This window comes from Terrapene carolina, unplaced genomic scaffold (genome assembly GCF_002925995.2).
Source record: "Terrapene carolina triunguis isolate 2854851 unplaced genomic scaffold, T_m_triunguis-2.0 Scaffold93, whole genome shotgun sequence".
Lineage (NCBI taxonomy): Eukaryota > Metazoa > Chordata > Testudines > Emydidae > Terrapene > Terrapene triunguis.
This window is the reverse complement of record NW_020664444.1, coordinates 23,281,971-23,297,958: the sequence shown is the minus strand read 5'-3', so window position 1 is coordinate 23,297,958 and position 15,988 is coordinate 23,281,971. Positions and strand designations below refer to the sequence as shown.

Below are 15,988 nucleotides of genomic sequence, written 5' to 3'. Positions count from 1 at the left end.
TAGCAGCTAAAGCTACCCATCAGGCCCAGAAAGATAATTATGAAGAGACTTGCCCATATGTATCCATCAATAAAAAAAATCCAGTACCAGCATGACATCTCAATTTAGTCTTTATGCAGCTAATGAAGCCTCCCTTTCAACCGCTACAGCAGCCTGTTCTGTTTCTTCTATATATTAAAATGGCTTTCACAGTAGCCATAACATCAGCTAGGCAAATGAATGAACTACATGCTCTTTCTGGCTAATCTTCCATTCACTCTCTCTCACAAGAATAAGATGATGCTCTGTTCTAATCCTAGGCCGTGGCTACTCAAAACTTCAAAGCACTGCCGAGGGAGTGCTCCCGCAGCAGCGCTTTGAAGTGCGAGTGTGGTCGCGCGCCAGCGCTGGGAGAGAGCTCTTCCAGCACTGCAGGTACTCCACCTGCAAGAGGGGATTAGCTTACAGCGCTGGGGCACTGTTTACACTGGCGCTTTACAGCGCTGTAACTTGCTGCGCTCAGGGGGGTGTTTTTTCACACCCCTGAGCGAGAAAGTTGCTGCGCTGTAAAGCGCCAGTGTAGCCATAGCCCTAGATTCGTTCCCAAGGTGGTATCTAACTTTCACATTTGTCAAACTGAGGAAAGCATCCATTCTATCTCTTGTTGGCAATAGGTCACACACCACTTCCATAACATACCTTAGACATGTTACAATTGCATTTCTAAAAGGCTGCTACTTGGAGTTCTATACGTACATTTACAAAACACTGCTACCTGGCTTTGGCTTCAGTTAGCACTCAAAGTCCTACCTTCCCACTTATACGATAGTTTGGCAAGCAGTACTCCATAAATGGAATAGTAACCTTCATTTCTTTGAGTATCCTCTTACTTACCTGTCCTCCGAGATGGACACTCCCCACCCACTTTCTCCTCTTCCTTGGAATCTTAATAGAATCTTGAGTCTGAGAAAGTAGTGAAAGGAACTGAAGTAGCAAAAGGTACCATATGCCTTTTTATAACCTTGCCCTCAGAATATTCAGGAATGCAAGGGGAAGAGGTAGGAGGGATACATGAGCACTCTAATGGGCACTGCTATGAAAAGATTCCACTGTCTGAGCTGCACCCAGGAACGTTAATATACAGAGTCCATCTCAAAGAACTCTGGTTATAGATAGATAACCTTCATTTCCAGCACAATTCTTGAGTATCAGAGCAGAACTGCCATCAGTAACAGGAGTGGGCAAATAGAACGCCAAGCTAACACATAATGTTCTCTCTCCAGGAAATAAAAATTGTAATTCTACAAGCAATAAAATTATATAAATTTGTCATAAAGCCAGGACCTGTTGTTGTCGCCAAGGTCAAAGTGTTGAAACTGTAGCATGACAAAAGTTTAGTGCTATGAAAAAACTCTCAAATGTGCTCTCAATTCCTTTAATATTGCTCTGTAAATTTATCCCAAGAGCTGTAAAATCTGGATAAAAATATCCTTTACACAACATTAAAATTCCAGAATTCACTGCACTTAATAGTGTATCAGTGCTACTTATCAACTGTTTATCATTATATATTGTAACATGGATAATGTTTTACTACAGTTCTTACTTTAAAAGTACCTTTTTTGCTTCAAAAACCCAGTGGCTTTTTCCATCTTCATCAATCTGGTTCCACCAACGTAAGCCAACTAAGAGTCTTCCAGTTACATTCTAGAGATAGAGGTAGTCAGTTATTTCCATAAATCAACTAGGTAATTCACATTAGACCAAGATTTATTTATTTTTAATTCACAAACACGACTCTGAAAGACTAGATCCTTTTTGTCAACTGTTTAAAGTTTTGAGAGTTATGCCAAATATTTAGGGGTGTATGGTGACAGGCCAATAAACTATAGAGCCTTATAATACTGTTCTAATATAAGCATTAATACAATGCAATTTTATTTCAATGGGAAAATGTCTCTCCCAAGTCGATTACAAGAGGAGTTATTCAGATAGTGAAGTTCATCTGGGGAACACCCAGTCACACTGTGAATGTAAGAGGGGAAATCCAAAAGGGTATAGAACAGACAGAAAAGAGGAACATTCATTATAAACAAGCAAGTAACAAAGATTCACAAACAAACAAGTAGGCACTAATCTTTACATATGAATGATTACTGTACAAATTTTTCATTACATCAACATACATCTATAAACTAACACACAGTCCTTGTTCCATTTCTCTCCCTTTTCCCTTCATTCTAAGACTTTCTTTGAATGCAAGGTTAACATATATATTCAACTGCCCATTTTAATGCATCCAAAGGCCCTCCCCAAAATCTCAAAATAATCTAAATTTAGTATAATACAGGAACAATGTTTATTCAGTCACTTTTGAAGTAAAATGGAAAGCCACATATGTAGGTAGGGACATCCACAGGCTTTATAGCTCAGGTAACTTTTTCTCACTTCTAGGCTTCTTTTCTTGCCCAGACACACACACCCCCAGCCCCACCCCAAAAAAATCCTAGATTTAACACAGATCAATTTTTATCGGTTTGACAAAAAATTTAAATAAACTCTTTGTTTTCTTTAAGTAGTCCAAAGCTTTCTAAGACATCGTGACCAGGCAGAACAAGATTAAAAGTTTGTTTTTTCCAGTTTGTCTTCATTTTAAAATTGCTTTTCAAATAACTAGTGAGTAGTGACAGATTTTCCTGTCAGTATCACTAGACTTTTCTACAAGATGGGGTCAAATTCAGAAGGCCCACCACATTAGTGGCAATATTGCTGTCTTCTGCAGTTCAAACTGTAGGATCGGGACTTCAGTGATCCTTGGTATCTATGAAGAGCCCCACTGGTTTCTGTGAGGGTTCCATGCAGGCACAAGAGTCTACCCACACGGATTTGATTGTAAAATCAGTGCCTTAGTCCTCCTCTCTGATCCTTTGCATTTTCTCCATTATTAAGTGGTTTAGAACTTCATTAAAGCTATGGGGTTATATTCTGAAGTTATTACAAATGTATGGTATCTCTTTACACTTTCAGGGTGCCTAGACTCCAGGCTTTTTAAAAGATGTATAAATGAAAAATTATGTTAATGATTTTCCCCTCTTACATCAAAAGCTTCTCAATCTCAAAGGCCCTGGTATTATAGCTATCATCCTTTTTTGGAGTTCATCAATGAATACTGCTCTTTAAATTGAATGTAAAGATCACTAAGGCATAGAACACTACCTTACCTGATTCCAAAGGCAAAGCATAAACAAGACTACCCTAGGTGAGGTAACTTCCTTAATATTTGTACTAAAATATGTAAATGCTGCTTCCATCTAGTTAAAACAAAGCTGTTCAGCAAGTTTAATAAAGGAAGAGCAGTACAGGATTATCTGATGGTTATTTTTCACTGTATTTGTCATTAAGAAAAATCAAAATCAAGAAATAAACAAAATATTTCTAAACTTCATTACTCGTTCAGAATGTTCTTACCTTAACAGACCAAAAGTCAAAGGACAGAAGGAGAAGAATAGTGACAAAACAGGCAACAAAGCTTTTGCTGAACCAGTCACAGAGCAAGTAGGTAACAATAGCACTCACTCGGAAAAACAGGTGAAAAAAGGTAGCCAGGGGATGCCTAGAGAAACAATCCAGAACACTTACTAACTTAAGAGACAAAACATATTACAATATTTACCAATGTTGCAATTTAATGTTTATGAAATGTTGTTGAAAAACATGTGATATCTACTTAAATGTGTGTGGTAGGATGTAGATCCCTTATTCAACAAAGCAATCATGGTTTTCCCATTAGCTAAGTTTCAGCATAAGACTAAAAAGAAGATTGTGCTGCCTATTACCTATAAACACTCCTTCTTCCCCCAATTTAGAACAAAAAAAATCTAGTTTCTTCATCATTTGTTGTAGGCAGTCCCCTGGCATATTGGTGAGAATAGGGGCACACACAACCCTGGGAGGGACTAGGGGGACCTTGGTACGGGAAAGAGGGTGCACTTAGCCCCTGGCAGAAGGGGGAGAATGGGGCACCCTGGTACAGGTGGGGGGTTAATTGGGAACTGAACCCCTGGTGGCGGGAGAGATTGGAGGACCTGGGAAAGAGGATTGTACACAGAGACCCAGGAATAGGGGGGGTTGGCACACGAAACCCCTGGTGGGGTGGGGGATGGAGATACATAGCCCCTGGCATGGGGGAAAGGTGAAAATGGGGGTGGCAGGGAAGAGTTTCAGGGGAACCCTGAAACAGAAGGGGATAGGAGGGTGGCACAGAAGGAGCTTGTGGGAGAGAATGAAGGAATGCAAGGAGCCCCTGGTGTAGACAATAAGTTTGGCCTACACAAGCTATGAAGTATGTGACCTTGAGCCCAATTTACAGTTCCAATGGTTAGTTGGACCTGTTCAGCTGATACAAGCAAAGACCCAGCCACTTAAACTAATCTTGTCCCTTTGGAAAGAAGGTGAACTTGCATCTGTCCCGTTCAGCAGGAAAGCTGTTTTACTGAGGAATGTTTTATCTTGCAGCTTCCATCTGCAAGGTAGCAGACTAATACTTAATTAGCACATATACAGATTTCAGTGTTAGCTTGCCAATTAATTTTGGAGGCACTTCCATTTTAGGAATTCAACTATCACCCCCTGTGATGGAAAAACACAATTCACCTTCTGAATAAGGCAGTTAATTTGTTAGTTAATCAATAATTAGTCCATTTTCCCATTTTAATAATTAATGCTATTATGCAAGGTATAGCAAAAATACTGTATAGCACTGGTTCTCAAACTTCTGTACTGGTGACCCTTTCATATAGCAAGCCTCTGAGTGTGACACCCCCCCCTTAAAAATTATAAGCACCTTTTTATATATATTAACACCATTATAAATGCTGGAGGCAAAGCGGGGTTTGGGGTGGAGGCTGATAACTCACGACCCCACCATGTAATAACCTCCCGACCCTCAGCTTGAGTACCCCTGCTGTATATCTTTATTGATCCTCTAAAGAAAGTTATTTTTTAAAATGAATAAGACATAGCTGACACTTAAATGTGACAGGTCGCAGGAAGCGTGAGCAGTAGACCCAGTGTTGGGTCTCCAACATAAAATTCACAATGTTGCCTGCATATAAAATGTTGGAATTGTCCCTATAAAGCTGCCATTAATTAGTATAGCCAAGTTTTTACAAGACTTAAGCAGCAAGATACAGTAATATTAACAGATCAAAATACCTCGCTGGTGATATATTATCCAGAGGTGAAGGTGAAACTTATGGAATGGGTCCTATCCAAAATGATTACTTCCAGAAATGAGCTGACATGCTAGAAGTTTTGTAGATGTTAACATTTAAATGAATTAACTCCGACTAAAGTAAAAGACTGCAAAAAAGTAAGTGTAAAGCCTAATGCAATAGTTTTCATTGAGTTCAAAATGTGATGTTTAAGTTTTTAGTTAGAAGTGGACAATAATAAATTTTTGTAGATAGTAGTATTTTCAAAAATATATGATTAACATATGGTTATACCAGAGTTACATTCATTAATCCACACCAGTCAAAGCTCCTGCAGTCAAAACTTAGTTAATAAGTGTTTATGATGTGCTAGCCAGAATAGAATACTTCATTCCTCCAGAACCAACTGGCAATGCAGTGTTCACAAAAGAGAGAAACTCACTTTATTAAAAAAGCAATAATGACACAGGGAACAAATCCAGGTAAACAGATGAGTTGATATTTAATCATTCTTCTGTTCGTACCCACACTAACTTCAAACTTTCCAAAAACCATTCTCTGGTTTACAACTAAGCATATGAAATTTTAGATGAAAGCTTCTTTTTTTTTTTTACTTCCTCTGAGCAGTTTCTGTGTAAAAAGACATGATTATATTGGAAATTGTCAAAACTGGGAGTACTGAATTGCTATTGCAGATCTGTAATGTGTGTCAACTTCACTCCAGTAGGGATAATGAGGAATGTATGTTTCACACTTTCTGATTTTAACAGCAAATCAATATGGGGAAATGTAGGGTGTTTGAGCTATATAGTCATTGCCAGGATGTCTGGGAAGACCTATGACATTAATGAAATGGACCAGAAAGGCAAGTGACTATTACTCTGCTGTGGTAAGTAGCAAGGAGAGGTTACACAAGGCAGAGCTTCACATAAAAGGTGCATTGTGCTGATAAACGTTAGTGATGGAGCAAAACCAGGCAGACAAGTGGTGGGTAACGGCTGCCAGAATAGACCAGTTGCTGAAATGTATTAGCTGTACTAATGTTGAGGGACATTAAGGTGTTAATAGTGCTACCAGGACTTAGAAATGTTCTGATCCCAGACTTGGATAGGTGTTCACTGGAAGACGCATCCTTTGAAGCAGCAAGGATGACCACGGCTGGAGATGGGACAGGGCTCTAAGGTGACATCAGGCATTCTCTCTCTCAGGTGCTTGGCTGGCTGGTTCTTGCTCACATGCTTAGAGTCTAACTGATCACCCTGTGTGAGATTGGGAAGGAATTATCCCGCAGGTCAGACTGGCAAATATACTGGCTACTGGATGAATAGTTTTCTGTTCCCTGAGTGACCAGAGCAGGGGCTGCCCTAGAGCAATCAGGAACCTGCTAGAACCAGTTAAGACAGGCAAGCTAATTAAGACACCTGGAGCCAATTAAGAACTTACTAGAATCAATTATGGCTAATCAGGACACCTGGTTTAAAAAGGACCTCCCATCAGTTAGTGAGGGGACATGCAAGGAGAAGGGAGTGAGAAGGTGTGCTGCTGGAGGACTGAAGAGTACAAGCGTGATCAGGCTTCTGGAGGAAGATCCTGCAGTGAGGATAAAGAAGGTGCTGGGGGAAGGCCATGGGGAAGTAGGCTAGGGAGTTGTAGCTGTCACGCAGCTGATACAGGGGACATTGTAGACAGCTGCTATCCTCAGGGCCCTAGGCTGGAACCCGGTGTAGAGGGTGGGCCTGGGTTCCCCCCAAACTCCTGATCGGACACAGGAGGAGTTGACCTGGTCTGTAAGAAACACCAGAAGGGAAGGTCTAATTTGGAAAGGGATCTGGCCTGTCCCTGACCCACTAGGTGGGACACAGAGACTGCAGGTATTGTTCTCCATTTCCCCAATGCTGGCCTGTGATGAGGTTACCTGAGCGAACGGCAGGTTTGAGCCTCTATCAGAAGCGGCCAAACTGAGGGCTGCAGTGAACCTGTGAGGTGAACAATTCCGCCAAAAAATGCAGAACCCACCAAGGCAGAGGAGGAACTTTGTCACACAAGTTAATCGTGGCCTCATTTCCCCAGAGTATAGGTCCCATTACAATTGTTAAAATTGGGGATTTTTTTTATTTTTTGCACCATATTTGCAGGAGTTTTGGCAAGAAGGCAGTGGACTTTGAGGAGGAATTGATGCCATGAAATGCTGCCTCTCTACAGACTATTAGACGTGCTCTACAGCTTTCTAACTTCTTCGCAAATTAATGTGTCCTGTCTCTCTCTCTAAATATTGGGTGGTTTTTTATATCTGACACCTACACTGGGCTTCCTCTTTGTGGTAAGTTCAGAATGTAAATCATAAAGATAAGTGGCATAATTAGTTGAAAAGGCAATTAAGTTTAGTTTTCACCATGGAAACCTGTGGTTAAAAAAATAGGAAGGTAGGATTACGATAAACCAAAACAAACTGCATGTTTGGATGAGTGATGGCCTTCTGCTTTTTCTGAAGCTCCCACCATGGTATCCCTGTCAATCTTGTACTGCCATATCAGACAATGCTGAGCAAAAGTGTAATATTTTATTCAATGACTTCAGCATATTCTTCACTAGCTTATGGCTTTGACACCTTTTTCTACTTGGGAAACAGTGATTGAAGTGTGTTTACGCATCTTAGTTGATATATAAGTCATGCTGATAGCAAATACTATTGACTAAGTGGTTGGCCTGCAGGATTTAATCAGTCAAGAACCTACTCACAGAGCTAGGGTTCCAGGCTCTTCTGCTTTGTGCATACATATGTATGCACAGTAATAACTTGCACCCCATTGTTTAGAATAACCTCTCAGAAGCTTAAAGAATTCCATGTTGTTGTATTTCAATGTAGTCCATTTCTGTTTATGCCAAAGGAGCTTTAAATTAATCTGGTACAGTAATTTACTTCCTCATTTATGCACCAGAAAAAAAACTCTGGGAATAGATTTGTTGACTTGTTCACTCTTCTGATTCAGAGCTGCAATTGACAGTTTCTAGTTCCTACTGTCTACATAAGATTTTTGACAGAATATTCCCAAGCAGAACTGTGTTATAAAGCAGGTAAAACATTAAGCCAGAACACCTGTGTCCCTTTTGAACAAAGCGAAATGTGTACCTTCCAAAATCCATTCACAGGTAAATAGTATTTATCTATACTTACTTCAATATTATTTCTGCAACTGGAAACAACCCTTCCTAAAAGCTCTCTAGACATACAAGGACAGTCAGAAGAGGCCAATGTAATTAGTAAACAAAAAAGCCAATTCATATTAACTAACATTCAGTTCAAAGAAACAGCATCATGATTTTTTTCTAAGATGATTGCTATAGTTTGGTATTAGAGGCAGAGAACTAAGTGACATAGGATGGTTCAGGAGACATTTAAAATGTAATGACACTTTAGCTCTAGTTCACGCATTCAAAGCCAGTACTGAGCAAAAGTAACCAAAACTTACCGTCTCACCCTCTGATCCTGCAGTTGTATGCATACATTGGGCTCCACATGGGCACTACAGTCTGCCTGTGAACTACACCATGCAGAATTGGGGACTTACAGCTGAATGACTGCTTATAAATTAAGCTGGCAATTTCAGTTCAATTCTCAGTGGACAGTGGCCATCAAAGAAGGCAGTCTTAGGGCTTGTCTACACTCAATTTTTGAACCATTTTACTAAACTGGTAGAAAAATCAATTTAGTTACATTTCCCTAGTGTGAATATAGTTATACTGATATAAAGGTGTTTATTGGATTAGCTTTACTGAAAAATTATATACTTGTGTTTTACACCTTGATATGGTATAATTGCATCCACATTAGGCAACTGCACCAATGTAGTTAAATAGATGTAAAAAGTGAATAGACAAGCCCTTAGTAAGCAGGGATACTTAATTCTTGGGCTCTTTGATAGTGGCCTGTAAAAGGAAAAAATGGGTATTTACTTTTTTTATTTAAGGCAGGGCTCAAAAGGTTTTTGGTGATTTGTTTTTTACTTAGAAGTTCAGATTGAGTCTTCCAAGAAAAATAGGAAAGACTGTAGTCAAATGAAAAACTAAACTAAAAGTAGGTTGACGCCTATCTAGAAAATGAAATCAGATTGAAAAGGGAAATATTTTCTCTTCAGAATGTTAAATTTTCTCTTGTTAAAGATCAAATTCAAATATCTTAAAGTTGAAAGCTCTTGTTAAGGATTAACAGAACTACCTCTTAATTTAATGGCCTACCAAATGTTCTTGGTCTGCTTATGAAGAACTACAGCAAAACAAGACAGACCTCACGTTCCTTTTATTGCTAAGATGAAACCAGCAGAAAATAACCTCAAATCACAGGCATTCTTTACAAATTACAAAGAAGCAAAATGTTCCTTTGCAGGTCACTTCAAAGATCGATTCGGGGATCGATTTATCCGTCTAGATGAGACGCGATAAATCGATCCCTGAGAAATCGATTTCTACCCACCGATCCGGGCGGGTAGTGTAGACTAGCTCTAGGACTAGACAAACAGAAATTGGGGGAGAAGGGTATAACCTACAAGCAGTGGTCAAAGACATGATTGAATAAGTCATGCAAAATAAGTTTTATTTATCAAATTGAAATGGAGACAATGTTAACTAGAATTAGTGTGTCTGTAAAGAGTCTAATTTGAGATTAACAGTAAAAAAATGCTACAGATGTTTAAAGGAGGAAGTGAAATCATTTAATTAAAAACAATGTCAAGGTTGAAAGGCTCAAATCTTGCTCTATTTTTATCTGACCCTAGTCTTAGAATTGTACTGAAAACCTAACAGACTGATCTACTCCCCTGCCCCTTTTCTTTAAATAAAGGAGCCCTTCTCTTAAGGAACATTTTGTAAGCATTTAAAGCACTTATGAGCAACTCCACCTCGCTTTAAATGGAGTTAAATAATTTGTTCCCATGAAAATTTCATTTTCAGCTTTCAAGGAATTATTTAAAAACCTCTGGAAAAAATGATAGGTTAGAAAATACAATCTAAGAGCCAATTCTTTTAGATTTTGTATTACCTTGAGGTCCCATCCAACACCCATTTTGAAGCCAGTAGAAGTTGTTCCACTGACTTCAATATGCATTGGATCTGGACTTTACTTCTTTATTTACAAGTATGATGTGTTTAATCTGTTCTTAATCAATTTGCCACAATTGTTTGTAAGAATATTTTGAGAAAAATACCTTCCTAAAACTTTGCAACATTCAGAGTAGCCACTTACTCATCCTACAAATGCACTTTTTAAAGTTAATTATAGCAAAGTCTTGCACAATTGATTTTGTCTGTAGTGGATAGGCTGCTTTTTTTTTTTTTTTTTTTTTAAAGAATAAATTCAGTCCGTTCCATCAAGGTAAGAGCAGGCAAAGCTGATTTTGTGTCTGGTACATTTTCATCAGAACAAAAATGCTGGAGTGAGTAGTAAATGTGGTATAGCAAAAAAAAAAAAAATCTCAAGCATGAAAGTATCCTTTAGGGGAGTTGTGAGGTATTGTCAAAGTAATTATCTTTTGCCTATTAATGAAAATTTCAAATCTCAGGATTATATGAAAAGAGTTTTTCCTCAGTCTCCACTCCGCTATCTCATATCTACTGCTGAGGTACTCTGCGGCTGTGCACCCAGCAGAGGAAGCACATGCAAACAATTGGACTATTCCTAGAGCTGTGGTTGTATCTGATGCCATCAAGTAAGCAAACTTGAGCCACCATGACTTGCTCATCTGAAAAGAAAAAAAAAATTGCTAAACAGAAAAACAAAAACAAAAAATAAAGCAAACGGACACTTTCCCTGTCCGCTAGTCTGCCCTTTCAATTCTCTCCCTTCAAAACTTAAATGTGACCTGTTTAACACTCCACATTTAGTTTTTGAAAGTAGCTGCTGGACTATAAATGAAATGATTATAAGGTGGGTGCACAACTGGATGAAAGACCATACTCTAAGAGTAATCATCAATGGTTCTCTGTCAAACCAGAAGGGTATATCTAGTGGAGTCCTGCAGAGGTCAGTCCTGGATCCAGTACTAATCAATATTTTCATTAATGATTGGATAATGGAGTGGAGAGTGTGCCGATACGTTACAAATGAGAATGCTTATATTAACAAATTACACCAAACTGGGAGGGGTTGTAAGCACTCTGGAAGAGAGGATTCGCATTCAAAATGACCTTGACAAACTGGAGAATTAGTCTGATTTCAACAAAATGAATTTCAATAAAGACAAGTGTAAAGTTCTTCATTTAGGAAGGAAAAATCAAATGCATAGCTAGAAAATGGAGACTAACTAGTTAGGTGGTAGTCTTGCTGAAACTTATCTGAAGGTTATACTGGATCACTAATTGAATATGAATCAACAATGTGATACAGCTGCAAAAAAGGCTAATATTCTGGGATGTATTAACAGCAGTGTTGTATATGTCAGACACGGGAGATAATTGCCCTGCTCTATTCAGCACTAGTGAGGCCTCCCTCAGTTGCGTTCCATTCTGGTCAACAATCTTGAGGAAAGATGTGGACAAACTGGAGTTCAGAGGAGAGCAACAAAAATGACAAAAGGTTTAGAAAACCTATGAGGAAAGGTTAAAAGAACTGGGTATGTTTAGTCTTGAGGAAAAAAGACTGGGGGGAGGGGCGAGGTCCTGCTAACTTTCCTCAAGCATGTTAAGGGCTGTTATAAAGACGATGGTGCTCAACTGTTCTCCATGTCCACTGAAGGTAGGACAAGAAGTAGAGGGCTTAATCTGCAGCAAGGGAGATTTAGGTTAGAGATTAGGAAAATCTTTCTAACTATAAGAAACTCTGGCATACTCTTCCAAGGGAGGTTGTGAAATCACCATCATTGGAGGTTTTTAAAAACGGGGTTGGTCTAGGTTTATTGCAGTGGTTCTCGACCCGCAGCCTGATCAGCACATGGCTGCGGCCCATGTGACATCCTCAGGGCCATACAGATAGTGTATATATATATTGTGTGGAGGTGGCCCACATAACACACAGAGAGCTGCACTGCAGCTCACAATGGTAAATAGATTGAGAACCACTGGATTGGGTCCTGCCCTATGGCAATAGGCTGGACTTGATGACTTCTCAAGATCCCTTCCAGCCTATATTTCTAAACGACTGGGGATAGGACAGTTAACTTTGGGGGTATAAGTAAGAGAAAGAAACTAAAGAGACAGCAAAGAGGCTGTCTACCCTAGCACTTTTGTCGGTATAACTTATGTCACTCAGGGGTGTGGGGAAAAAACACCCCTCTGAGTGACGTAAGTTTCACCAACAGAAGCGCCAGTGTAGCCAACGCTATGTCGGCAGGCAACACTCTCCCACCAACATAGCTACCATGATCGTTGGGGGTGGTTTAATTATGCCGGCGGGAGAGCTCACGCCTATTGGCACAGAGCAGCTACACGGGAAATCTTATAGCAGCACAGCTGCATTGGTACAGCTGCGCCGCTGTAAGATCTCTAGTACAGACATAGCCTTAGTGCACTGGCTACTTTTTCATTCTTTGGGACACCAGCGCCCTTCAGTATTTAAAGGCATTCTATCTCACTGCCCAACACTGCCTGATACACCATCAGTGAACCAGAAATGCACAGGCTACTCTGGGTAACTGTTTGTATAAGCACCATTTTGAGTTCAAACTACGTGAAGCAGTAGTAAAGGGGAAGTTAAATCAAGGAGGAGGCGTGCATATTATTTGGATACTCTGAATCACAACAAACTGAAGTTTGACTAGATCCTTGATGTTTTCCATCCTCTTTCCTTTACACACACATTTTCAGAAATATAAAAATAAGCTTCCATGGGAATAGCTTAAGGAATCACATTTCTGTAATTTAAAACAGATTTTTTTTGCAAATGAGACAAATTTTTATTGCCATATTGAGAAGAGAGGTTGATCCCTATGGAAATAATACTACAGGAAGTAGATGGATTAGGACACATTGATCACTTTGCTTCTCCCATTGATGCAAATAAGCAATAGCAACACCTGCTGTGTGAGGGGAAGGTAATACAAATCAAAGCACAAGGTTATCAGTTCATCAGTACTGTGTATACTTCTAATCCTGTTGGCATAATAAAAACCTTGGCATTGCTCTAATAGACTGTGGAACAGTCTCCTAACTAAAGTAATGAAATCTCCATGTATTGTGACATCTAAATAAAGAATGGACACAGTACTAGGATACCGTGGGAAAACAAACCTACTTTGCTCCAAAAGGATGGATCAGATAGATTTGGAAAAGACCTATTGACCTAACAGCTAAATTTACAAGAACAGCTCAAATTACATGACAAAGGAAAGTCTGGTCATCTGGCATGACAAGCTGTTCTCCCCCCCTAGGTAACAGTTGTACTGCAAATGGCATTTTACAACTAGATGAAGAGAAGGTGCCAGTAAATGATGTCTGCCTTCCCTCTCGGCTGGAACAGTGTCCTGAATAGGAACCTTTTGTTTTCAACAAGATCCTTTCATACAAAAAAAATTTATGGAAGAAGAAAATGTTCTTTTGAGCTGGATTTTTAAAGGCTAACATGCTGCCACAGCAAAGAGAGGATGCATATTTTCTGGGTGATACATGCAATTTTGAAGAGGCTTAAGAACTGGCAAAGCGATGCTTGGATCCTGACTCAAGGCATGAACAATTCCTGGGCGGCAGTTTGTCAAGGAGGAAAGACAGACAGCTGGCTTTCATGCACATTGAGGAGTATTTTCCTGTTGTCTATCAGTATAACCAGTGCCTTTCCCACAGATTCCTGCTTTTAAGATATGGCATTTAAGGGAATAATCATGTAATTTACACTAAATTTCTAAAGTACTTACCTGATTTTTGCTTTCCTTAACGCCAGTTCCTCTTCATTCCCAAAGTCAAGAGACACATCCTCAGTGTCATCCACTAACGGCTGGAGAGAGAAACCCCCCAACATCCAGACATCAATGGAGAAAGAGACAATTGCTCACTGACACTCCAACTTCCCCCAGCCTACCACCCCTTTCCTCTAGCCCCCCACCCATCTTCCCAAACACCCCACCTCCCCCAGCCTATCCCCCCTTTCCCTCTGCCCCCTAGCCACCTCCCCCATCCTAGCCCCCCTTTCCCTCTGCCCCCAGCCGCCGCCCCCACCCTCCGACCACTTCCCATTCACCTACTGACACCGCACCTCCACCCAGGCCCTGCCCTCCCCGCTCGCCTTCCGTTGGCTGAGGCGCAAGGACTGGGCGCCAGGGCCCACCTGCTTCATCCTGCCGTCCGCGCCGAGCCGAGCCGGATGCTCCGCGGTCCCCCCGGACCTAGTCCGGCCCAGGCGGCAGCGGGCTCGGCCTCGCGGGCCAGGCGCGACCGGTTGCTAAGGAGCGGGGGGCGGGGGGAGAAGCGGGTGTCACAGTGAAAAGAGTCCGGCCCGAGGCGGGGGGAGAGGACCAGGCTGTTGGGGGGGGGGGAGAGATAATAGGGGATTAGGCTATTAGAGGAGTGGGTAGGGGTCTGGGCTAGTTGGTGGAGAAGGTGCTGGGAAGGGTGGATGGGCTTTTTAGATGATTAGTTATATTGCAGGGGGGCCCTACTGGTGGTGCATTGAGCACGGTGCTGTACAAAATCCAATCCCATAGCAGAGACTGTCCTCCCCTTCACCACTCACCTATTTATTTGCTTTCCATTTACCTTCAGCATTTTTTTTAATTAAGAAACAAAGCAACCTAATTCAGATACAGCCTCTTGCTCTCAAATTTGTTTCTGTTTGCTGTATGCTGGCAAACCAGAACCTCTTCTGCCTTTATTAAACCAAAATACAAAAAAGTTAAGTTGATTAAAACAAAAAACAGTTCAAATACCTTTTTATTTTAGTGAGCTCCTTTATTCTCTCACTTTTTGTATAGGTTTTTCAAGAAAAGAACCTTTGTTTGAGTCTCAGTGACAACAAACATTGGTTTTGAAAACACATCCAGTCTAGGAAGTAGCTCTTAGGTTCTGTTGTTGAAGACAAAACCCACAAGTTGGGAGAAAATGGCAAAAGATTTAATAGAATAGAATGAAGCTTCTATATAAAAAAAAACCCTTGTAATCCAAGCCTGAGAGCCCATTAAACTGATTTTCATTTATTACTTTTGTACTGAGTGCATTCTGTTTCCTTATTACTGGTAGCTGGCAGCTTAGAAACATTGTATATCCTATAGAATTATATATGTGGGGGGGTGTATATACACACTTATAAGCATTGTAAAACAATTTTTTTTTTTTTTTTTTTTACAATTTAAAAATACACTTTTTCATGGCAATGATGTGATCAAAAGTGCTGTTCAGACTACTAAAATGAGATTTCCAACATACTAGGGGAAAGTACACAGTGTGTTTTTGTTTTATTTAAATCTTGCTCTCTTTTCCCATGGGAATATGTGAATAGTCCCATTGAAAACAATGAATTACTTGTGTAATTCTATTATTGGCTAAATACTTGTATAACTGAAGCAGGATTTATCTGAGGGTTATTTTAATAATCACCTGCTTTTTTGTTTGATTATGCCTAAGTACAGTTTATGTAGTGTAGCTCAGCTACACTACATAATGAAAGTATGAAATGACACAGCTAAGCTACACTTAACATTTTAGCAACTTTAATAACTTATAGTTATGAGAAAAAGATAAGGAGGGAAATGTGACAGAAATTTAGGGGCTTTTTGAGACCAGTGGGTAAAATATTTTAATTTGATAATGGTTGGATGAAGGATCAAAAAAGGGTTAATATCTATAGCATATTAGATATGATTAATTAGTCACTAGACAAT

General features: G+C 40.0%; 1 protein-coding gene across 1 annotated transcript in view; it reads right to left on the bottom strand.

Moving 5' to 3' along the window:
• Nucleotides 1-14,491, bottom strand: part of TVP23A (trans-golgi network vesicle protein 23 homolog A) — a 31,363-nt gene extending 16,872 nt beyond the window's left edge. Inside the window, exons 1-4 of the mRNA XM_024194035.2 lie at nucleotides 14,440-14,491; nucleotides 14,030-14,109; nucleotides 3,448-3,592; nucleotides 1,597-1,686 (exon numbers count right to left, since the gene is read on the bottom strand). Coding sequence (XP_024049803.1) covers nucleotides 1,597-1,686; nucleotides 3,448-3,592; nucleotides 14,030-14,109; nucleotides 14,440-14,448 — 324 coding nt within the window. The 5' untranslated portion in view covers nucleotides 14,449-14,491. The remainder of the gene's footprint in view (nucleotides 1-1,596; nucleotides 1,687-3,447; nucleotides 3,593-14,029; nucleotides 14,110-14,439) is intronic.
• Between the last annotated feature and the right edge of the window lie 1,497 nt (nucleotides 14,492-15,988).